Here is a 26,433-nt window from a genome sequence, read left to right as displayed (position 1 = left end):
TCAATAAAATGGTTTTGGTTTTGAACCTTACAGCAAAATTAACAGAAAGTCTGCCACGTGGAAGTTGGATAAGCCTTAAATTATTGTCTATGAATGATCCAATGTGAAAGGATGCAGCAGGCCGCCATTCGTGCCTCATCCGGGCGCTAAGAGAAGTGTGCTATGCGGAAGATTATAGACTTGCAGTAACAGAAAATATTTTGCCAAAAAAGAAGATCCAATACGTACTACTGAATCTGAATGGCTCGAGTCGGTTAAAAAGGCGGAGTTGGGTTCGTTGTCAAGACTCAAGAGTCACTCTACTCTTCTTCAATTTGGAGCCTTTGCATTTCCAGCTTACTCAGCATATATATATATATATCATATCATATGGAGGCGCTGGCACTGCTCACTGGTATCCGAACTGTCCTGAACATGAATCAACAAGCATGCGTTTTTTACAAAGATTCACAGATACTTTTGAAGTCATTGCTATCACCCAAATTGCCAATTTGTGAAGATTGGAGGGCATATTTGGAAGTAATGAATATTAATTTGGTGGCTATTGGAATTAAATCCAGGGTTTAAATTAAATGTGAGTATATATATGTATATCTCGAAGTCTTAACAGGGAAGGCGATGACTTAGCAAGGGCAGCTCGATTGCACTATTTCTCATATCCAACACTGTTACCGGTTTCCTTCCTAATTTATATCTGTCAGTCGTATAGTTACGCAATTGAAATTTTTAGGGAAAGAGAGAAATAATGCCATGAGCCGTGATCTTGATGCATGGAAGTGAATTAATGTCATTTTAATATCTGTCACCCACGGGCCACGGCCACCAGCCTGATTTTTCTTTTTCTTCTTCTTCTTTTTCTTTTTCCCTAGTTAAGTTAGTGGGCCAACCTGGTATGGTATCGGGCCTTATATTAACAAGGTTGGACCAACAACCAATGACTAGTTAGTATTTGTGAATATGATAAAAGTAGTGGACTGATTTGCAAAAAAGAGAAACAATTGGAACTTGGAAGAGAGGAGGCTGGAGAGTGAAGGGGGGGACTTTTCTGGCTAATAAGTTCCTCGCTCCTTCCTTCCCATCAGGCCATCACTGCTAGCTACTTGGAGCAAAGCCAAAGTGCCAAAGTGCCAAAGTGTGAGTAGTAGTAGCTACTAACCCTATCAAATCAAATCTTAATTTATTGGAGGAGATCATGAAGGGGAAGGCACTCGCTCAACTCAAGCTTTCCGTTCCCGCTCAGGAGACTCCAGTCGACAAGTTCTTGTAAGATCTGCTTTCTGTTCCTTTTTTTTTCCTTGTTTTAGAGATTAATTAGGCCCTGCTCCAGATGAGGGGATCGGACGGGAGGAAAAGAGATTAATTAATAGCGAGAGTAACTCACTTACGCCTCTTCAGATTTACTGAATTTGCCCTTTTTCCGCTTTCCGCCTCTTCATATTTTGTCTTTCGTTTTTCTTCCTAGAAAAATCTAACTATAAGTTCTCAACTGTATGGTGCTTTGTCTCCTTCTCCGTAGCCTCCATCGGTGATGCTTTCTCTCTTGGTTTTGACTCATTTGGGGAGATTGAGTTTGTTGATTCATATGCTAAATATATAATTTTATGAATGCACACAAGTTGTTCAATGAAATATCCATGTTTGTATACCCTACATTAAATTGTTCTAAAACAGATGTACAAGTTATAGTAAGATAATTATATTAGGTCAAATATATCAGTAATCAGATCCAATATAAATTTGGTTATATTTTAAGTCATATTTATCAGTAATCAGTAATGTCTGATTTTCACGCCTTAAATAGTTAAGTTGGTTATATTATTCAAAATTGTTGATATTTTTTTCCTTGTGGTCTTGAATTTTATGCAATTTGCAAAAACAATAAAAAGTTTAAAGATGTGGCAAGAGAGAACATTAAGTGTCTGATAGTAAATACTACTAAAAAGGGAATGCCTAGAGTTATAGCAGTGAGACAGACCATAGATCCATCCTTCTTTAATATTCAGGGAGGAATAAGGGAATGCCTAGAGTTATAGCAGATAACAAGTGCACTGAAGAAGCACTAGTATCAGGCATAAATCAAGAATTAGGCTGGCAGGTGTCTACTGGCACATTCTGATACCTGCTGGCAAGCCTGAGAATGTAGTTGTTTTCTACTTTTTTACTTTATTCTCTTTTTCTAGTACACTGAATTAATTTTTCAAGTAGTTTTTAACCCTGGTAACAGGATTCAATTGTAAGAACTTTCTTTGAATTTATATAAGGCATGTCTAAGGGCTTTTTATTAACAAAAAAAAATCAGTAACTTGATAAATAAAAAGAAGAATGTTGATGGTAATTGGCAAGTTAAGAATGTAAGTATGACACGATTTGTGTCACTGTAAATAAAATATAAGGATAAAATAGTCATATTTAAAAATATACAAAATATATGTCAAGTTACTCCACAATCTTTCTTCCCTCCCTATAGAATTGTGGAGCAAATAACTCCATTTAAATTCTTCCCTTCCTCTCCTCCTCCTTCCCTCCCTCCCCTCTCCGTCCCCTTCCCTTCCCCTCTTAATAGATTTGTGGAGCACACCCTAATGAGTGGATTCCATTTATTCTTTTTTTACTTTGGTAAATTAGGACTGCTAGCGGGACCTTTCAAGATGGTGAATTGCGGTTGAATCAGCGGGGATTAAAATTGATCTGTGAAGAAAGTGAGAGTCAGGTACCCAATTTTCCCCCCTTTGATGAAATTTTATTTTGTTCATTTTTTTTTTTACTTTTAAGTAATTACATTTTACATAAATAGCCCACTTTTTAAGTGAGTTTTATTATTGTAGTTATAATATATTGTGTTGGTCTCTTAGATCAGAAATTATACATTCTGCTTAAGAATGGAATTTATAAAGGAGAATTGATATTTTGTAAGGCTTTTAATAACTCAACAGATTATCTTCCAATTCTGTAACTTTTCGCATATTTCTTTTATGCTATGCAGCATAAACTTTTTAATTTGTGTGCATAATGTTAATTGATCTTCACTGTCTTCTCTGTCCCTCTCTATGTGCCTGCGTGTGTGTGTGTGCACAGTTGTCAGATCCAAAAGATGAGGATATGCAATTTGCACTGGAAGACCTAGAGACAATAAAAGTAATAGGAAAAGGAAGCGGTGGTGTTGTACAACTTGTTCGCCACAAATGGAATGGCAAATTTTATGCTTTAAAGGTATTTCATGTTGCATGTACCAAGCATTTTGAATCTTCGTCCTTATTGAAATGTTATACATGCAAAATAAAAGGCCTATATATTTTAAGTTCAGCTTATCATGATGAAATGTAAATTGTAAATAGCCAACTCATTATATGTATGTAAAATAGTTCTATGGATTTTAGGAAAAGCATATTGCCTATTTTCTCACATCTGTAACATTATATTCTTTCGTGTGCAATCTTATTTATTTGATTTGACGTGAGTCTATTATTTGTTGGCTACTTATCGACCAGAGTCAACCATAAGGTCCTGATTCAACGTTATTCCATTCGGTACCAGTAAGGAACCAGAATACTTGCACTTTTAGATGCTGGATTAACCCCTTTCTTTTTCTTGTTTAATCTTAATCTGATGTTTTGTGGATGAGTCAAGGCAGTTTCGGCATAAAAATATTGTTTCTGCTAATTTATAACAACAACAACAACCCCAAATTTCTGTTAAATATTGTTTCTGTTAAATTATAACAGCCCCAAATTTATGTACTTTATCAGATACTGGCAACATGCAGTACAATTATGCTGATAATTCAAAACCTGGGCTCTTTGGACTTATTATCTTTATTTACTGTATAGGGAATACAAATGAACATACAGGAGACAATCCGCAAGCAAATAGTGCAAGAGCTCAAAATAAACCAGGCTTCACTGTGCCCGGAAATTGTGGTGTGCTACCATTCGTTTTATCACAATGGTGTGATTTCGCTTGTATTGGAGTATATGGATCGTGGATCTTTAGCCGACATAATTAAACAAGTCAAGACCATTCTCGAGCCTTATCTAGCTGTTCTTTGCAAACAGGTAGATACACTTTAGTTCATTGCTACTGTTGCTAGGGAATTTATGGTTACGGGTTAGACCTCAGTATTCTATCATTGGCACAAGCAAACAGGAAACATTGTTACATTTATTGATACTGTTAATCAGGGAAATGAATTAGAAAGTGCTAGCACTATACCATTGACGTATTGTTCAACTGCTTGCATAATAGTAAGGAATGATGAAAATTTTTAAGCTCTTCCAAACAACACTGGTGAAAGAATGTAATGCCCTCCCCCCCTATAAAAAAATGCATAAATGAATGAATAGATAAATACACAAGCAGATAAAATAAGCAACTCAACAAAACAAGATAACATACAATGATTAAAAAAAATCCCCATGCTAGTACCTTTGTGTGTTTTACTCTTTCGCATGTGTCTTCTATCACTGACTCAAATAATGAGATATGCAACAATAAAGTGATCGCTGTTTGTCACTGATGGAGCTCAAACTTAGATTAAACTCCAAAATGAGAGGTTTTGGATGTGTGAAAAAAAACAAGCATTTATATTTGGTTGGTCAAATAGAAACATAGAGAATTTGCGAGGGCACTGAATTTCTGGGAGGTTTTATTGCAAAATGTTGCTCATATTTGACTTGATGCATGTTGACAATTAGGTATTGAAGGGATTAGTGTACCTGCATCATGAAAGGCATGTGATACACAGGGACATAAAACCCTCGAATCTGTTGGTAAACCACAAAGGAGAAGTCAAGATAACCGACTTCGGTGTGAGTGCAGTGCTAGCAAGCTCTATGGGTCAAAGAGATACATTTGTCGGGACCTACAATTACATGTCGCCAGAGAGAATAAGTGGCAGCTCATACGACTACAAGAGCGACATATGGAGCTTGGGGTTGGTAGTACTAGAGTGTGCCATTGGTCGGTTTCCTTATATTCCGTCAGAAGAATCTGAGGGCTGGCTTAGTTTCTATGAGCTCTTAGAGGCCATTGTCGACCAGCCTCCCCCTTCCGCCCCATCTGACCAGTTCTCTCCCGAATTCTGCTCTTTTATTTCCGCCTGGTATATCTTTTATTTCTATAATCTTTGCATATTAGATTGGTGTGTAGTGCTTTAGGGGTTGTATTTGTGTGTGAACCCTTGATAGATTGATAATATGTAAGTATGTAACTGAACCACCCTGGGAGCAAAGTGGGACCATGCTATTGTGTGCTCTCATGATTGGCTGAAAATTGTGCCTTGTGTGTTGACTGGATCATTAATCAAAGATAATGGCATCACCTATAGTTAATTTTGAATAGAGAGAGAATGTCATCCTAATTTCTATATATTTACGTACACAGCATACAGAAGGATCCTCAAGAGAGAATGTCATCCTTGCAACTTCTGGTTAGTAATGTCATTTATTATAGGCCTTTTGTTGTGTTTCTTTTCTTGTTTTCAATCCAATTAATTGACAATTATTTATTTTTCTATGTGCAATTATTAGGATCACCCGTTTATTAAGAAGTTTGAGGATAAGGACATAGACCTGGGGATTCTAGTCGGCAGCTTAGATCCTATAACCTTGCCTGAGTAAATGTTATATAATATATGTTTTCCATGCCGTTCGTCAGTGTAAAAGCTTATTCTGTAACAATTGTATTATCAGTTGCAGACTCTTTGCAATTTATCATAGCTGATATTTGAGGCAATACTGCACCAGCACAATAGATGTAATGGTATTGGGGAGAGAAGGAAAAGGAGTCGCCCTCTTATTTTAAATTATCAAATGGCACAAGTATCAGGCTTAGAGTTTGTCACCAGACCTGGTGCCAAATGCACCATTTACATACAAAAGGAGTCCATATCCTCTGAGGTAACAGAATATTTCTATTTAGATCCAGACCGTCTGATTAGAATACGGACAAATCCGGTCCAAGGTGGAATGCTCAGGGTCTCTTTAATATCCTTGCAGATTCTGATCAGATAGTCCGGATCTAAACAGAAATGTTATGTTACCTCAGGTAATGTGAATTCCATGCAAAAGTATGTGTGGTTTTGTTAGACTACCTTTATTGGCACAAACCACTGGTACAATTTTGTATGTCCAGGCGCAATGTATCTCAATGTACCAAGTAACCGAAGATATATGGATATGGTTTTCCGTTTTAGTTATTTCTGGACCAACTACCACTGTTGCTTTCTGAAGTACCAGTACTGTGAACCAGAATAATTAATGTCATGTTGCGATACAATAATTATAATTTTTGGCATGTCCAGAGTTTCTTGGCTTGACTCTATTGACAGTACAGCCTTCAGGTGATAAAAAGTTTGTTTTTTAAAGAGAATAACTCAACGGAGCGGATTCGGAGCCGATAGTATTAAAACCTCGACCGTATATGTAATTTTGTTAAGCAGATATGAATACAGGTACGGTATTACAGAGATGTCACAAGTTTAAAACCAATTATGCCTTGAACAGTTACGGATAAGGAGTTAACAATTGAAGGATATAGATTTAGATTAAGATACCAAGCGGGTAATTAGTGAAAATAAGCACTTTAAAAAAAAAAAAGATCTATATATTAGTTTATGTTTATAATAATTAACATGTATATAAAATATGAGGATATTTAAACAAAAATGAAAAATAAAAAAAATTTAAGTTGAGATGCACAAATAGGAATTTTGACAATTTGGCACCGTCCTATAAATAAAAAGTTTGTGACATCTGGTTTTATCTCACATGGAAATTCTGTCATATATCGTACATTCGTACCTTCATATTCTATGAAGAGAAGCGATCCACCTTGTCCTTGGAAATTCGTTCATCGCACCTCTTCTGACTGCACATGTGAAGTAATTGAGATAATGCAATTGCAAGTAATGATGATAAACCTCAGGTGCGCTGAAAATAGTACCCTTCCTTGAAATTGGGTATAAAAAAAGAGAAAAGGTTCTTGTCCACTAGCTTTTGTCCACCATCTGTCCACAACGCTATTTCTGAATAAGTCTTCTGACGGTTCTAACTGTTATCCCAAAATACCATATATAAAATCTTTCCTTCATTACCAATTTCTCATTTAAATTGGCGATCTCTCTTCGTCCTTTCTGTTATTGAAATAATCTTTCATTCGTTGTCAATTTTCATTTAAATTGGCAATTTCTCTCTCCGTCACTTGAAAATAGCGATCTCTCTTTCTCAATTATCTTCTCCGATTAGTCACGGCTCTCTCTAGAATTCAGATTCATCGTTTCTTTGCTCGATCCTCCTTTGAGCGACACACAGTGACGGCAGCAACGGTCGTAACGGCTTCGATTAACCTGGTTCGATTTGCTTCAATCAAGCCCTTCGCTCTTCATTTGTCTCTGTCCTTCATTTGCTTCAATCAAGTACTGGTTCGATTTCGACTCGCTACTCCGAACAGTGAATGCATTGTTTCAAGCTTTGGTAAGAAATATTGTACATTTCTGATTCATTTTTCCTTTGCAATGTCGATTTTAATTGAGATTACTGACTCGATCTCGTTTTTTATACATAATCGCAATGGAACCTTCAATTATGGAGCGCGATCGAATAGAAGTTGTTTTTGTTGAAGAGCACGGCAAAATTCAAATCTAGTAAGTTATTTCTGTTGAATTTGTTGTTTTCGTTGTATGCAGTAACAGATCTAGCATTTCAAATGAAATCTGGAGAAAAGAGATGATAGAGAGGCGATATGGAGTATTGATCTGTTCATTTTACTGTATTGCCCCGTTAATTTTACAGTATTCATCTGTCATTTTACAGTATTCATCTTGTGGAAATCTGGAGGAAATAGATGATAGAGAGGCGATATGGAGTATTAATCTGTTAATTTGACAGTATTTCCTTGTTAATTTTACAGTATTCATCTTATTATTTTACAGTATTCATCTTGTGGAAATCTGGAAGAAAGATATGATAGAGAGGCGATATGGAGTATTGATCTGTTAATTTTATAGTATTGTCCCGTTAATTTTACAGTATTCATCTTGTCAATTTATAGTATTCATCTTGTGAAAATCTGGAGGAAAGAGATGATAGAAATGCGATATGGAGTATTTATTTGTTAATTTTACAGCATTTATCTTGTAATTTTACAGTATTCATTTTGTGAAAATTTGGAAGAAAAAGATGATAGAAAGACTTCTTACTCATCCGAACAATATTCAATTGAAAATTCTACTGTATACAAGATTCAATTTTACAGTATACAAGATTCAATTGTAAATTTTACTGTATAGAAGATTCAATTTTACAGTATACAAGATTCAATTGGAAATTTTACTGTATACAAGATTCAATTTTACAGTATACAATATTCAATTTTACAGTATACAATATTCAATTTTACAGTATACAATATTCAATTTTACAGTATACAAGATTCAACCCAGTGCTAATAACCGCTAAGTTTGAAAGTACATTTATTTTGTCATGTTGTGCAAGTTGCAATCTTTTTCTAACTATCATGAGACCACTTCAAATAGTTGCTGGATGTTTTGTGATTAAGTGATATATTTTATGTGATATATTGTATAATTATACAGCATGTAGAAGTAATTTTACAGTATTCGCACAAGTCAAAGCTGTGGACAAATGGTGGACAAAAGGCTGTGGACAATTAGACGCTTCCTTTGCTTTTATTCTTCGGCAGTGATGCAGCAAAGCAAATGTTATTTATTTTGTCCTTGTATTTCATCTACTTTCATTACACGGGGTCCTTCTTCTCAATAAATTCAAGGTAACAGCGGAGCATTGACTTTAAATCACTTCATATTTTTCTACTAAATTCAACATGTTAACTCTTCTGAAGTCTGAACTAGGAGTGGAGTGGAGTGCCTATGACAACAACATAAAAAGTTATGACTGAAAAATTTTAGTTGACTTTAGTTGCCACTTCAGCAAAATGTAAAAAACAAGTACAGTTTAATTGTATATTTTTTGTAATACCTTTCGAGATTGTTGAATCTCCACAAATATTGAAATTATTATATCATTGTTCACGATTTCAGTTGTCGTAAATGTCAAACAAATATAATTGTCAATGTATTTTTTTTTTCTTATTATCAAAGTATTATTGCCTCGCCTCGAGCATTTAATAAGTTTGTTTGAAAAAAAAATAATTTCTTTCTAGTAAAGTCAGGGTCCAAACACCTAATTGATTTAATATTTATAAAAAAAAAATATTTGAATTTTGAACTTGCAACTCTTTACTCATAATATTATTTTTGTCAATAGATCAAAAACTGATTCTCTTGAAAAAAAAAAAAAAAAGTTAATGATCTTGCATAAGTTTATGAAAGTATGTTTATAATAGGCAACCACATCGTTTTGTGCTTTATCTATTTGGTTCCGCTGAAACAAGCAAATAATGTGGCACTAAGACATAAATATATTATATTATTTGTGGTTTATCCATGATATCCCACTGAGGTTGAACAAAGTAAATTTATTGATGTTAGCAATATCATGAAACACGTAAGTGTACTGTTTGACTTAACAAAGAAGTGTTGCTAAAGAGGTCAATTATTAGTTAAAATTAGAAGATTTTATAAGATTCATTGGTTGCAATCTCCAACTTCTATAATGAAGAAATTTATTCAAAGAAATGGTGAAATAGTTTAATTTGTTGCGCTAAAAGCAAAATGGAGAAGGCGTAAAAGGTGGGTTGGTGAAGACTCTGTATTTCCTAATTATAAAATCTTAATGCTTTCTTAACCTCAGAACTAACCCATTATTGGCCCCACCTACCTTGAAAATTATGTTACAACGGACCCCACACCTCACCTACCACATGAAGTTTTTCGGATTTGGTGTGAATTTGGTCGTGTAACATAAAGAAAACTTTGGTGTGTTAGAAATTGAAAAAAAAAAATTCGAGATTTAATGTCATCTGAGTATTGATCCTGTACAATTATTTTTCATAATTTGCAGATGATTTTTTTTTCACTCATTATATGGACCTTAAATATTGTGCTAGCATAATAAAATTTGAAATTAAATTATAGTTGAAAAAATCAACCATTTTCATTTTCACATAATTTAATTTAATAATTTTAAATTATTTAATACAAAATTAATTATGTTCATTGTAAGGCGAGAAGTCGCTATCGAATTGAACAAGTAGGAGAAAATAGATATTTACAAACATTTTATGTTCTTATAAATGATAAATTTTACAGCTTGAATTCATCATATTAATTACAACTAACTTGTATGAATTTTTCAATTATTGACAAATCAAAGTAGACTTTTGCTAAACCCGGAACGGGTAGCACCCGTTTTGCCCGGCCCGTACCCGTTACCCGTGGTACCCGTACCCGTTGCCCGGGTACAAACGGGTAGACGGGTAGACGGGTACGGGTAATAAACGGACCGGAGAACGTGATTTAAAAAATAACCCGTTGTACCCGTACCCGTATACCCGCCAACCCGTACCCGCCTACCCGTACCCCTATACCCGCCTACCCGTACCCGTACCCGTTACCCGTACCCTTTACCCGGTTGCCCGTACCCGTTACCCGTACCCGTTACCCGTTACCCGTTACCCGTACCCGCCAACTTTACCCGTACCCACTTTTGAAATTCAAATTTTGAATTGTACCGCCGGTTCAAGAGGGGCCCGGTCCGGGTCAAATCAAACCCGGCCGGACCCACCCGGGTCACGTCGGTTTTTTTTTTTTTTTTTTTTTTTTTTTTTTTTTTTTTTTCAAATTTTATTCCCTCTCCAATTTTTTCTTTAAATACACCCCTCTAATCCTCTTCCTCTCCACATTCTAACTCAAATTCTCAAATTCTCAATCCCTCAAACTCAATCTCAAATTCTCATTTTTCATTATTCTCAATTTTTAAATTTATTTTTAAAAAAATATATAGTTGTAATTTAATTCATTTTACCAATACGCAAACGGAATTAGAGGTTCGCTAAACCCGTTACGGAATTACGAAGGTATCAAAATTACAAAGTTCGGCACCTCCCGCAAGATTTTTCCGCGAAATTTAAAGGTTAGATTTATTTTATGTTAGATTAATTTATTTTTGTAGAGTAATTTAAAATTTGATATTAGATTTATTGTTGTAGATAAATGTATAATTTAAATTGAATGTTAGATTTAGTTTATGATAGATTTGTTAGATTTATTTAATTTATGTTAGATTTGTTAGATTTATTGAATGTTACAATTATTTAATTTATGTTAGATTTGTTAGATGTGATTATGTGAACTTGTGAAATAATTAGATTTATTTTGAATATGTTAGATTTTATTTTTGAAATTCGGATTTATTTTTAATAGGTTAAAAAAATATGTTAGATTCATTTTTGTTAGATTCATTTATTTTTGTAGAGTAATTTAAAATTTGATATTAGATTTATTGTTGTAGATAAATGTATAATTTAAATTGAATGTTAGATTTAGTTTATGATAGATTTGTTAGATTTATTTAATTTATGTTAGATTTGTTAGATTTATTGAATGTTACATTTATTTAATTTATGTTAGATTTGTTAGATGTGATTATGTGAACTTGTGAAATAATTAGATTTATTTTGAATATGTTAGATTTTATTTTTGAAATTCGGATTTATTTTTAATAGGTTAAAAAAATATGTTAGATTCATTTTTGTGAATATGTGAAATATTTTGAATATGTTAGATTTATTTTTGAAAATGATAAATTTATTTTGAATAAGTTATATTTATTTCGAATATGATAGATTTATTATGTGAACTTGTGAAATAATTAGATTTATTTTGAATATGTTAGATTTATTTTTGAATAGGTTAGATTTTATCTTTGTTTTTTCAAATTCTTTTTTTTTTCTGTTTTTCCTATTTTTTCTGTTTTTTTCCAGATTTTTTTAATTTTATTTTTTTCTGTTTTTTTTAAATAAAGTTGTATTTGAAATTCATTATATAATTAGGTTAGATATATTTGTTGAATATGTTAAGTAATTGTATTTATTTTTGAATATGTTAGATTTATTTTTCAATAGGTTAGATTTTATCATTGTTTTTTCAAATTCCTTTTTTTTTCTGTTTTTCCTATTTTTTCTGTTTTTTCCAGATTTTTTTAATTTTATTTTTTTCTGTTTTTTTTAAATAAAGTTGTATTTGAAATTCATTATATAACTAGGTTAGATTTATTTGTTGAATATGGTAAGTAATTGTATTTATTTTTTAATATGTTAGATTTATTTTTCAATAGGTTAGATTTTATCTTTGTTTTTTCCAATTCTTTTTTTTTTTCTGTTTTTCCTATTTTTTCTGTTTTTTTCCAGATTTTTTTAATTTTATTTTTTTCTGTTTTTTTTAAATAAAGTTGTATTTGAAATTCATTATATAACTAGGTTAGATTTATTTGTTGAATATGGTAAGTAATTGTATTTATTTTTTAATATGTTAGATTTATTTTTCAATAGGTTAGATTTTATCTTTGTTTTTTTAATCCATACTTTTTTTTTTCTGTTTTTCCTATTTTTTCTGTTTTTTTCCAGATTTTTTTAATTTTATTTTTTTCTGTTTTTTTTAAATAAAGTTGTATTTGAAATTCATTATATAATTAGGTTAGATATATTTGTTGAATATGTTAAGTAATTGTATTTATTTTTGAATATGTTAGATTTATTTTTCAATAGGTTAGATTTTATCATTGTTTTTTCAAATTCTTTTTTTTTTCTGTTTTTCCTATTTTTTCTGTTTTTTCCAGATTTTTTTAATTTTATTTTTTTCTGTTTTTTTTAAATAAAGTTGTATTTGAAATTCATTATATAACTAGGTTAGATTTATTTGTTGAATATGGTAAGTAATTGTATTTATTTTTTAATATGTTAGATTTATTTTTCAATAGGTTAGATTTTATCTTTGTTTTTTCAAATTCTTTTTTTTTTTCTGTTTTTTTCCAGATTTTTTTAATTTTATTTTTTTCTGTTTTTTTTAAATAAAGTTGTATTTGAAATTCATTATATAATTAGGTTAGATATATTTGTTGAATATGTTAAGTAATTGTATTTATTTTTGAATATGTTAGATTTATTTTTCAATAGGTTAGATTTTATCATTGTTTTTTCAAATTCTTTTTTTTTTCTGTTTTTCCTATTTTTTCTGTTTTTTCCAGATTTTTTTAATTTTATTTTTTTCTGTTTTTTTTAAATAAAGTTGTATTTGAAATTCATTATATAACTAGGTTAGATTTATTTGTTGAATATGGTAAGTAATTGTATTTATTTTTGAATATGTTAGATTTATTTTTCAATAGGTTAGATTTTATCTTTGTTTTTTCAAATTCTTTTTTTTTTCTTTTTTTCCTATTTTTTCTGTTTTTTTCCAGATTTTTTTAATTTTATTTTTTTCTGTTTTTTTTTAAATAAAGTTGTATTTGAAATTCATTATATAATTAGGTTAGATATATTTGTTGAATATGTTAAGTAATTGTATTTATTTTTGAATATGTTAGATTTATTAAAAATGTCATCTCATCGTGATTCGGTGCAAGAAGATATCGCGAGAATGTCGGCCGATATTTTTGGCCCCGAAATACCAACTACAAATTATCCACAAGATTATTCACAAAATTATTTTGATAGTTCCTCTCAAATGCCGACGAGCGCAACCAACATCAAGCTCAAGAATCATCTTCTGCAGCTGATACTGAAGAAAGCGTTACCGAGCCGCAGCCTCAACCTAATTCAGATTCAGACGGTGCGGAAGAAAATGAACAATGGTATATGAATCCAAACTACTAGATAGGTAGTGTCGGTATAATTTTCTAACCTCTTTTAATATTTATGGTTATTTTAAAAATTATAATTTCTAAACATTTCAATTAGTTTTTAAATTATTCATTTTAAAGAACAATTACTAACAAAAAAAAAGTTAGAACTCCGCCTATGTTATTTTACATAGCCGGTCCCAAGCCCGGAATAAAGGAGGAGGGTAACTTTTATTTTTTAATCTATTGTTTTCAAATTATTCATAATTATTTTTAATGTAATAAATTAATTTAAGATATTATTATTTATAATTTATTGTTTTAATTATAATGAGAATTTGAAAATAAAATAAAATGACTTGCTTAAAGAAATAAATAAATAGATTTGTACTTAGCCGTATAAATATACAAATTTTCGTACGAATAATTTTTATATATAAGGTACAAATTTTATTCATTTATAAATTATAAAGACGCGACTTGATAATTTCATGTATATATATACTCTATTTGATATCGAACTATTCATATTATAAAAATCGAATTATAAACACGTAATAATATTTATACGACACTGTAAAAAAAACAGAAAAAAAATATTAAACAAAACAGGAAAAAAAAACAGAAACAAAGACAGAAAAAATAAAAAAACGGAAATACAAAACTGAAAAAAAAAACTGAAAAAAAAAAAAATTAAAAAAAAAAAAAAGAAAAACAGAAAAAAAAAACAGAAAAAAAAACGGAAAGAAAAACAGAAAAAAAAACAAGGAAAAAACAGAAAAAAAAAAAAAAAAAAAATGGGCGGACCGGACCCGTACCCGGATACCCGGACCCGTACCCGCGGTACCCGTACCCGTCAACCCGCAACGGGTACGGGTAATAAACGGACCGGATATACATTTTTGGAAATTTACCCGTCTACCCGTTACGGGTTTTACCCGTACCCGACCTACCCCTTTACCCGTCCTACCCGTTACCCGTAACGGGTAACCCGGAACGGGTCACGGGTTACCCGTTAGCAAATGTCTAAATCAAAGTAAGAATAGACTATTAAGTTATACTAATAAGTCTAATTGCTGTTGGAGACCAGTCAAAGTAATAATTGTTTTTTATATAGTCAACCTAACTAAAAGAGCTGTAGGTAGGTTACAAATTCATAAAACCAATTAAATTAAATTAAATTAAATTAAATTAAATTAATGCTTGTATAAAAGAACTATTAAGGAACGGCCGCAGAGGATCCCGTTCGGTAGGAACACCTACTACGGAGCAGCTCTTTTGTTCTGCTCATGGGACCCAACAAAAATGCTAAGCAAATGAAATGAGGTCGGAATCGGATCACCTCGCACTAACTTTTGGGGGAAATTAAAATTAAAATATAGCAAGAAATAAAGACCTCAAGCCTCAAGGCCATTGCATGATAGCCACCACATTTTGTTGGTTGAGTGCGATGGAAGGTAACACTTGTGACTAGTGAGAAGTAGATAGATGTACCATGCTACCATGTATGATGTATGATGTATGTGAAAATCATGGTTGTTGGAGTAGGAAATTAGGAATGATGATGTCATTGTCGCCTAATTCAAACAGATGCATGCTATTAATTTTAAGCTGACAATTTTCTTTACTTGCGTTTAGCAGTTAGTTACACATTTTTATTTATTTTCAAAGTTCCATTGCAAAGCATCGGATGTCATGTCATGCATGTTTGACTTCCACAAATTCAATTAAATAAATGCTATAGTTTAGGAAACCAAATAATGATGACAGATCATCAGAGAAAAAAAAAAAAGAGGGTATAGGAATTTTAAGGTGTAAAGGTATTCTATTCAAACCATATCAATTAAATATTAGATGTCGACTCATCAGCGGCTCTGTTTCCAAAAAAAAAAAAAAAAAATTGAGTTGTCCGACGAGAAATTTGTGATTGCGTCGTTGGTGAAGACTGAAGAGCAAGTAAATGGTTGTAATGTCGGTGATTTGATTTGAGCACAGGCACAGCGGCACCGTTGTATTGTAGCTCACCAAATTAAAGAAGGAGAAGGAGAGCATTTAATATGACGCATTGGATCTGACGTACCAGCACCAGCACCAGTCTCTATTCTCTAATCTCTATCTCGCTATTTAAGTTTAACCCAGCTTTCTCGGAGCAGTAATCCAATTTTAAATATATATTATTATAGATGGATTCCTCTGTTCATTTTTGTTTTGCAAACATGTTATATATTGAAGTGGGTCAATTGTTTTCTGCTAAAGTGTGGATGAGTATAAATTTAATATTATAATATTCATTCTAAAGTGTCGATGAGTATAATTAGATAATCGCTCTCTAAATTCACAGTAGTTATCAACCTCTTATATATATGCTTAGAGGGACATTTGTACTTGGGTCTTTTTCATGCATGTCTTAAATAAATCCCATGCTCGAAATGCTTAGAGGGACATTGTATTTTATTTGTTTAGCGTAAAATGTATTTTTGTTCGATAAAACTTAATTGTCGACTGAATAAGAAAAATAAAATTTTGAAATTTAAACCTATACAACTATATATTATTTAGCAGGAGCAGGGATCCAAAATTCCAAATGCAACAACATCAACATTCTGGTAAGGTCTTGTTCGGCTGTACAGTGGGAATGGAAATAGGAACGAAAATATAAAAAGTTTGAACTAAAATTTACTGTTCACGTAGGAAAAAAAAAAAATTCAATCTAAGTGAATTTTTTTTTTCTCACGTAAACAGTATTTTCGGAATTACATCCGAACAGACCCCAAAGAAGTGAGATCCAGTCAATAATCCAGATCTCTGTTTCCGATCTCCCACGCCACATGCTCAGTCTACCCTCACACGACAAAGAGAAAAATATCTTTTACCCAATCGCGATTTCAATATTACAAAATAATTTTTAAAAAAAAAAATATACTAGTGACAGTGTGGCGCCAACGTAATAGGCCATTAGGCCCCCACCAACCCCGTTCCATGTTGGTACAGATTCTCTGTGGCAGCTAATGTGGCTGTCTAATAGTGAAATATATGATGGCATTTAATAAAATATTGATTCGATGAGTTTATTTTAAATTTAGCATTTTGAATAAGAAAAATAAATCGTTTTGCATGTAATTCAAAACAACTACAAAACAAGAGCAAAGTTCTTGACCTCATTTTCTATCTTCTTGTTCTTTTTTCTATTGAATTCTATAATATTTTAACTATGAGTAGAACTAGGGTGTTCTTAACACCATATCCCTTGGTGAATTCAAGTATAAAACTCATTAAATTGGCTTTAAATGACGAATTCAAACCGTTGAAACCCACCTACCTTACAAGTGATGCGTCTGCATGTGGAAATTTTAAACATTCTAATTAATTTAGTATAAAGTCAAGCGGTCAAAAAACATTGAAAAAATGAATGCATTAAAATTAATTTATTAACCTTCTAATTTTGACCGATTGACTTTATACTAAATTAATTCGAATGTTTAAAAATTTCACATGTAGACGCATCACTTGTAAGGTAGGCGGGTTTCAACGGTTCGGATTCGTTATTTCAAGCCGATTTTATGAGTTTAGACTTGAGTTCCTTAAGAACACCCTGGTTCTACTCTTTAACTGTTACAGATAATGTGTTTACGTTGTATGTAACTCTACTGTACACATGAAGAATTACATGTGATTGTTTTAAATAATTATGGGAGTTTTATATTGTTTTGAATTTTAATTGCTTAATTTTGAGTTTGTATCCTTATTTGATTAATTGAGTGATCAATCCATATAATGTGGTCTACATATTATCTTGTACGGTTGACTACTTCACAGGATGTGTTGTACTTAATTTTTAAATTGATTAATATTTTTATTACTAAAAAGTCAAATTAATAGTTTTAGACTTTTTTTACAACACTGATATACCGTATACAACATGGATTCATGAACTTGACATAATAAAAAGATTCTACAAATATCAATTCCGTGAACCGGAGCTGCTAAGGTGTCGGTCATTGACCCATCACAGTGCATTGTACAAACAAGCAGCCACAGAGAATTCAGATTTTGGCGGACTCCATTGTTTGTTTTCTCTTTCTAAAGTCTTTGGTAACCTACTTTCATTTGACATTTCTATTCGCTTAAATTGCTTAACGGTCTTATGGCAATATGGCATAGACAAAGGAGTGAAGAGACGCACCTGGTGGATCACCGGACATATTCACGTAGACCGAGAATAATCCAACGGTTTGACTTGGGTAGCTGAAGTTCGGAATGCACCTGGTGCAGCCAAAAAAGTTCGATAATAAATAAATAATGAATTGCTCTCTCCCATCTAAATTCCCAAAATAACTCTTGTTCTTCTTAATTTTTTTTTTTTTTCAAAAGTAGCTTGTTTGAAATGCTTTTTTAGTACACTGATATTATGTTCCGTGTTTCTCTGTGCAAATTTACTTTCTGCTCTATCTCCTTATTTTGTTTTTATTCATAATTACTTTGAATTTAGTCTTCAGCAATATTAACAGAAAAATTGCTTTATATAAGTTTATTTACGAAGGGGCCATTGTGACGAGTGACTGAGTGAGGGATTTGAAAATACTTCGATAAGGTCTGAAATTCGTATTCGAATATTTTATAAAATTGTTATTTTATAATTCCAAGAATATATCAAAATATTAATATTTGTATAAATAAATAAAATCGGATATTATAATAATGCGAATATATTTCAGAAGCTTATTGCTGCCCCAATTATTATTAATATCCAAAAAAATATGAAATTTTAGAAACTATCCAGGTTTTCGCATTTTTTCGAAATCTACCCAAACCGCAATTTTTTTTTGCAGTTTTACACTGAATTACCACAAAAAAATTTTGCTGTTTTGGAATTCCAAACCGCAAAATTTTTTTGCGGTTTAAAAAAAAAGCTATATTTTTTGCGGTTTTAATTTTTTTTGTATTTTTCATTTATTTTTTTAGTTAAATAGAAATATTTATAATTTATTTATTTTTTGTATTGAAATATTAGAAATATTTTATATATTTCTTTAAAAATAGATGAAATACTATATAATTTGATTTATTAGAAAGACGACTACAAATAATCCGAATCAACATTTTTAATGCCGGATTTTTTGCGGCTATAAGAAAAATTAATATATTTTTTATGAGTTATTGGAAAAAAAAATAAAAATGCTTGAATTTTGTATCCCGGTTCAAAAATCACTTCTAGGTAATACATAAAATATTGTGATCCTTCTAGTAAATTTAATTTCTAAAAAGTTGTATCTATTTGAGAATTCTTTTTGAATAACAATAATTAAATAATAGAAAGTATGATTATCCGTAAATTTAATTTCTAAAATGTTGTATCTATTATTGAAATAAAACAAAAAATTTAATTATTTAATGATTGTTATTCAAAAATATTTATCAACATAGATACAACTTTTTAGAAATTAAATGTACTTGAAGGGTCACAATATTTTTTGTATTACCTAGAAGTGACTTTTGAACCGGGATCAATAACTCAGAATTCAAGCATTTTTTTTTCTAATAACACATAAAGAAATAGCTGCAATAATGTATTACAATATAATGCTCATTCCCTTGTGTTTTTTGTTGTTGTTGGCTTCCTTGTTGTACCGAATTATATCCAAATCACGAATTTTTAACTCCGCCGAATCAAACCCAAATTATTTGTTTGTCACTATGGTTAAGCCATGATATTTGTATGTTGTATATTTATCTTGAACTTGTATGAAAGTCAAATTAGACTGTATCTTGAAAACTTAATTTCGATATTAACAAGTATCTAAAAAAATAATTTATATCTGTCAAAAAAATTGTAATTGAATATTTTTCCATCAAAACTTACAAATCTCTCATACTTTTTATTTTATTTTACGAATTAGTCATGTTGATATTCGCCAAAATGAGTCCAGCTCATAATAAAAATTTAATCAATCATTAAAATGACCACAGCGGGAACTGTCTATTTCTTATTTTTATTTTTTATTTTTTATTTTTACCCGCAACCAACATTCTAATTCTTCTTCTCATGACCATCTACCATGATAACAGTCAAAAAGTCATTTCTAAATGAACATTATAATTCTTGTTCAATTGATTGAGAAAATAAAATGATATATATATATATATTTTTTCCAGAAGTCATTAATGAATTAAATTAAATTAAATTAAACTAAATTTACAACGACTAAATCATATAATTAAGAAATATAAGATTTTAGGTGTTGAATATTCATTTTTAAAATTTAATTTTCAGAATACTAATTTTTAATTTTATCTTGTCTTGTAAAAAGTATTTATCAATAGAATATCAGTGCAAATGCAAACAGGCACGGCCACTCAAAAGCGGCACAAAAATCCAAAACATGGCCGTGGGGCGTGGGCGTGCCTTTTCCCAAGATCGCATCTAAGTCCTCGGAGAACGTAAGAAGGAATTTTATTACGAGTCACTCAGACTGTCAGACATCATAACTTTTGCCAATGTAGTGGACCCACCTGTTTGTCTTAGAAACCAATATAATAAGTTAATAACAACAATACTCGCTGCAGAATATCAACCACAGTGATGTTTACAGAAGAACTCAGGCTCGCTCCCATTGTACCCTAAAAATAAAATACACCAACCCCAAATGAAGTTGTTCTATAAATAAACCGAAACCCCTCGCTTCTCTCTTGCGCTTGCTCCTCGCCTCACTCTTCACTCCTTAAGCCGATTTTCTTATCTACCTTTCGTTGGGATTCATTTGATCGCTTCTCTTCCCAAGTGTAAGCGATCTCTTTTATCCCATTGATTTCATGTAGATGCATTTTTTTACTGTCCATTGTTTTAGATCGGATTGACTGAGATTTCTGAGGGTTTATGCTTTTGGTCAGCTTCTAAGATCTCGTAGATCCCGATCTGTAATTCAGATATTTCTTCATTTGCAATCCTTACTATTTTGGAACTAATTCAGATTTGAGAGTCATCTGATATTTTCTCTCAGAAATTTTGACCCGGCCTTTCAATTTTGTGCTCACTATAAGCCTCACTTCTCTAGATCTAGTTTTTTTTAGTGCTTCGTACTCCACTGTTTAGTGTCATAATTTTTTTATATCTGAAATGATGTTTTTTCCTCAGATCCAGGTCCTTGATACACGAATCTAGTGTTTCTACCCTGACTTATTGTTTTTTATCTAATGCCCGTTATGTTCCGCACTTTACGTCTCGAATTTACTAATTTCTTTATTTTATAATTTATATCTCGATTCTATCTTAAATTGTTATCCTTTAATTGAAATTTTGAGATTTCACGTTGCACAAAACATGCCAGATTACAGTCCACCTCTTACATCTACTTTTTGTATTGACTATATCAATATTAGCTTTCCCATATTGCTGCTCCTGGCAGTATTTAGTAATATTAGTAGCTGAAACCAGAATTAATCTTCTCCTCAGCCTCAAAGTTGTCTTGCTTTACTGTACAGCTTGCTTGTATATTTACAATTAAATCAATCTATCTCATATGCAGAGAAATGGCCTCTCACATTGTTGGATACCCCCGCATGGGCCCTAAGAGAGAGCTCAAGTTTGCTCTCGAATCCTTCTGGGATGGCAAGAGCAGTGCCGAGGATCTTGAGAAGGTTGCAGCTGATCTGAGGGTCTCAATTTGGAAGCAGATGTCTGAAGCTGGGATCAAGTACATCCCCAGCAACACCTTCTCCTGCTATGATCAGGTACTTGACACAACTGCCATGTTGGGGGCAGTCCCTGAGCGATACTCCTGGACCGGTGGTGAGATCGGGTTCGACACATACTTCTCGATGGCCAGAGGGAATGCGTCTGTCCCAGCCATGGAGATGACGAAGTGGTTTGACACCAACTAGTATGTGGTTTCGTGCTTCTAAATTTCAATTTTCAGAATTTACATATTTAAATTTGATATAACTGTAGTTTTTGGTTGGGTAATAATATATGCTGATCTCACTATGCAGCCACTTCATTGTCCCCGAGTTGGGCCCCAACACTAAGTTCTCATATGCCTCCCACAAGGCTGTGAAAGAGTACAAGGAAGCCAAGGCGGTATGTCCTTAACAAAGTTTAATGACATTTAGATTTGTGTGCTCTTAGCAAGTGAATTAATGGAATGTACTCTGTTTTCTATTAACCTGACTAAAAAAGTGATTCTCTAGTGTCTTAAATTGCTAATTCATCAGTGACAGTACTAAAATACAATAGTTAGTTTTCAGCAAGGAATTTGCAACACTGCCATGCTTTGAAAATAGTAGAAAATAGAATATTGATTTAAGGATGGAGACTACAGTATAGATATCTAACTGTTTTTTTTTCCTATTTGTCCACGTATAGCTTGGAATCAATACAGTCCCAGTGCTCGTTGGACCAGTGACATACCTTCTGCTCTCTAAGCCTGCGAAGGGTGTTGAGAAATCATTCCCTCTTCTTTCATTGCTCGAAAGCATTCTCCCAGTCTACAAGTAAGGATCCCTAATTCTTTTCACCCCCTCTTCGTCCTCATTTATTACTGTTGATATTGTGTTTATTTAAATTATTCTCCACAAATTATTCAGGGAAGTCATTGCTGAGCTGAAGGCCGAAGGAGCCTCATGGATCCAGTTCGATGAGCCCACACTTGTGATGGACCTTGACTCTCACAAATTGGCTGCCTTCTCCAAAGCTTACGCAGAGCTTGAATCTTCATTGTCTGGTTTGAATGTGGTTGTTGAGACATACTTTGCTGATGTCACAGCAGATGCATACAAGTGAGTCAATTAGTTCTTGCAGATCTCTTCTTGATATTTCATTATTGAATTATAATATGATTCAGGACTTTGCTTGCCTATACATTCCTAAGATAATGTTTTCTCAGTGTATAATCATAGATGATCTAGCGTATTTATCAGGAAGTTGAGATTATATAACAAAAATGAGGGATTAGGAATAATGAATATGAAAGAGGTGCATATTGTTATTAATAGTCATAAGATAGTATATGCATTCACAATATTGTTGAAAGTTACTGTGCTTACTGTCCATCAATTCTGACCATCTGTTTAATCATCTGGAAAAATATGCAGGACCCTTACTTCATTGGCAGGTGTCACTGGCTACGGTTTTGACCTTGTCCGTGGCACAAACACTCTTGAGCTAATTAAGAGCGGCTTCCCTACTGGCAAGTATCTTTTTGCTGGTGTTGTAGATGGCCGCAACATCTGGGCCAATGATCTTGCTGCTTCTCTTACTACTCTTCAGGCTCTCGAGTCAGTTGTTGGCAAAGGTATGTATTTTTCTACTTAAACCTCAACATAATAACAATTTAATTAGTAGTTTTAGTTCTTTGATGAGTTGTGAAGAGACATTCTTAAAGTTACGAATATGCACTCGTATATGTCAAACTGGTAAGGCCTTGGCGGCATTAGTTGGGATATAATAGTTATAGTCTGGTGTCAAATTGTGGGGAGTTGGATTGGGATGTGTTTTGTTTAGAAGAAACAGATGCTGTCCTGCGATGACTGTACATGTATTGTATATTTGCATACATATTACCACAGAGGTGGGTTGGCATGTTCATGCCTTAATTCATATTTGTTTTCCAGTGACCTATGTATCAATTGTTTCGATAACACATTTTGGTTGCCTTTCAGACAAGCTTGTGGTCTCCACCTCTTGCTCTCTGATGCACACTGCTGTCGATCTCATCAATGAGACCAAGCTTGACGATGAGATCAAGTCTTGGTTGGCTTTTGCTGCCCAGAAGGTGGTTGAGGTCAATGCACTTGCCAAGGCACTCGCTGGTCAGAAAGATGAGGTACAGTGCTTTCGTCTGCTAGACTCAAATTTTACCCCAATATGAACCTTATATAATGTCATTCATATTCAATTCGTCAACTAGTGCTGACTTGTTTATTATAACTTGTGCAGGCTTTCTTCTCAGCAAATGCAGCTGCCCAGGCCTCAAGAAAGGCTTCTCCTAGAGTTAACAATGAGGAGGTCCAAAAAGCTGTAAGTCTTCTGAAATCACACCATTTCCAAGTTATCCCCATGCATTAAACTGGCATTAATCATCTTTTAATTGCAATTTTTTTAGGCTGCTGCTCTGAGGGGATCTGATCACCGCAGGGCGACAACTGTTAGTGCCAGATTGGATGCACAGCAGAAGAAGCTCAACCTCCCAATTCTGCCCACCACCACCATTGGTTCATTTCCCCAGACTGTTGAACTCAGGAGGGTGCGCAGGGAATACAAAGCCAAGAAGTGGGTTTTATTGTTCTGTTCCTTCTTTAATAAACTATGCATGCACATCTTTTAGTGTAGTTTATAATGTTGTTTTGAATTCTGGCAGGATCTCTGAAGAGAGTTACGTTGAAGCCATCAAGGAGGAGATCAGCAAGGTTGTCAAGCTGCAGGAGGAGCTTGACATTGATGTACTTGTTCATGGAGAACCTGAGGTTAGTAGCCAGTTTTATAGCTAAAGCAAAGGCATTAGGCAAATTTATGTTTAATTGGTATGTCTATTTTTAACTGGAGAAGTAATTATGGAGAACTATAGAACTTCAACCCATTTGTTGCTCATAATACATATCACTAGTGTGGTTATTTTCATGAAAATGCCTGAGAAATATAGAACTTCAAACAAAACCTTTGAATTATTATCACCAATGTTAGTAGTTGCTGTATGACTAACTATTTATTTTGAAACAGAGAAATGACATGGTTGAGTACTTTGGTGAGCAATTGTCTGGCTTTGCATTCACTGCCAATGGCTGGGTGCAGTCTTATGGATCTCGCTGTGTCAAGCCCCCAATCATCTACGGTGATGTGAGCCGCCCCAAGGCTATGACTGTTTTCTGGTCCAGTATGGCTCAGAGCATGACAGCTCGCCCCATGAAGGGTATGTTGACCGGCCCAGTCACAATTCTCAACTGGTCCTTTGTCAGAAATGACCAACCAAGGTTAGTTATAAAACAGCATATATTTTAAAATTTGACTCAAAGAGCCTAAAGAATAAACTTTGGCATTTCTTTCTTAGTAACTGATTATATGGGCCTTTGGTGGGTTGACAGGTTTGAGACATGCTACCAGATTGCTCTGGCAATAAAGAAAGAGGTTGAGGATCTTGAAGCTGGCGGTATTCAGGTATATTTCATTGTCAATTATGGATGAACCAGCTCAAATGGACCGTGTATCTGGTACTTACTGTCTTTATGTACTATTCTAATTTTTTACTTTACTATTGTGAAGGTCATTCAAATTGATGAGGCTGCTCTGAGAGAAGGTTTGCCTCTCCGCAAGTCGGAGCATGCATTTTATTTGGACTGGGCAGTTCACTCCTTCAGGATTACTAACTGTGGTGTGCAAGACACTACTCAGGTATGTTGTTGTAACCCTCAATTTTTTTTCCCCCAAATCTTTGTTTTCTGTGAACTCTTGCTCAAGTGCTGCAGTTGTGGTTATCTGTACTCGTAGTACATTGCTTTAGCATTACTTTTAGTAATACCCTGATGAGAAAGGTTTGTTGATATAGTTTCATTTTGCCTGTGGTGCTTATTGCATTATAAATAATTGTGCAATATAGCCAGTGAGGTTTTCCTGTATACTAGTACTAAAAAACTTTTCACTAAGAGGCCATTTTATACATTTGCAGATCCACACTCACATGTGCTATTCAAACTTCAATGACATCATCCACTCCATCATCAACATGGATGCTGATGTCATCACTATTGAGAACTCCCGCTCTGATGAGAAGTTGCTCTCTGTCTTCCGTGAGGGTGTCACGTACGGTGCTGGCATTGGTCCAGGTGTGTACGACATCCACTCCCCACGTATCCCCTCAACTGAGGAAATCGCCGACCGTATCAACAAGATGCTTGCTGTGCTTGACACCAACATCCTGTGGGTCAACCCAGATTGTGGTTTGAAGACCCGCAAGTACACTGAGGTCAAACCTGCTCTCACCAACATGGTTTCCGCAGCCAAACTCATCCGCACCCAGCTCGCCAGCACCAAGTGAGGATTTTGTTTCATGGATTATCGGAAAGTGTTGTATTTTTTTGGTTGTGTTTGTTTTTAATAAGCATAAGGGGCTCAGTATATGGATGGGCCCTGAGAAGGTGGTGTTGTTGGTTGGTTACTAGTATGTTGTAGAATGATTTCTATTCATTGTTAACCTGTAATGGCTTGTACGTACTTCGGTCAGCTCGGAAGGCCCAAAAATGAGTACGATTGATTGTTACAAAGTTTGCTTGTTCTGGCTCTTATCTCTCTCTTTTTACCATTTGATTGCTCTTTATTCGTCTTTTGAGTTGACTGATGCTCGTTTTCTAGGCTAGAACGTACGCGAGTTCAATTAATTATGCTTGAAAATCTTGTTACATGATTTCAATTTTCTAAGCCGGTTTCAGTAGATGCAGTTAACCGGCAATTGGACCAAAAGAAAGGAGAAGCAATGCGAAAGTTTTGCCTTCAGTAGATACTATACTAATTACTAAATGACGTGCTAGTCATTTCGCTAGAGTTCTGATAATAAATTGACAAAATTACAGTAAAACAACAAACTCGCTTCAATGTTAACTAATGATGACGTGTGATTTTGATCAAACAAAGTCTGTTCGTACGGGTCTGCCATTGGAGAAGACCCACGTTATCTCAGATATGAGATATCCCTTC

At 33.3% G+C, this 26,433-nt stretch overlaps 2 protein-coding genes across 2 annotated transcripts; both read left to right on the top strand.

The window, feature by feature from the left end:
* The first annotated feature begins 924 nt into the window (after positions 1-924).
* Positions 925-5,808, top strand: MKK6 (MAP kinase kinase 6). The gene is made up of 7 exons (XM_078321637.1): positions 925-1,263; positions 2,626-2,710; positions 3,076-3,210; positions 3,828-4,052; positions 4,692-5,098; positions 5,380-5,425; positions 5,526-5,808. The coding sequence occupies exons 1-7, from the start codon at positions 1,193-1,195 to the stop codon at positions 5,613-5,615; spliced, it is 1,059 nt and encodes a 352-aa protein (XP_078177763.1). The 5' UTR covers positions 925-1,192; the 3' UTR covers positions 5,616-5,808.
* A 14,584-nt stretch (positions 5,809-20,392) lies between these two features.
* On the top strand, positions 20,393-26,003 carry LOC144572185 (5-methyltetrahydropteroyltriglutamate--homocysteine methyltransferase 2). The gene is made up of 14 exons (XM_078321634.1): positions 20,393-20,534; positions 21,278-21,631; positions 21,741-21,828; positions 22,114-22,241; positions 22,335-22,526; positions 22,842-23,041; positions 23,409-23,572; positions 23,686-23,766; positions 23,852-24,018; positions 24,107-24,212; positions 24,466-24,716; positions 24,828-24,900; positions 25,006-25,134; positions 25,409-26,003. Exons 2-14 carry the CDS (start codon positions 21,282-21,284, stop codon positions 25,775-25,777), a joined length of 2,298 nt encoding a protein of 765 aa, XP_078177760.1. The 5' UTR covers positions 20,393-20,534; positions 21,278-21,281; the 3' UTR covers positions 25,778-26,003.
* The last annotated feature ends 430 nt before the right edge of the window (positions 26,004-26,433 follow it).

Source organism: Carex rostrata, chromosome 20 (assembly GCF_964058835.1).
Source record: "Carex rostrata chromosome 20, lpCarRost1.2, whole genome shotgun sequence".
In the NCBI taxonomy this organism is placed as follows: Eukaryota; Viridiplantae; Streptophyta; class Magnoliopsida; order Poales; family Cyperaceae; genus Carex; species Carex rostrata.
This window is presented reverse-complemented; position numbering and strand designations above follow the sequence as displayed.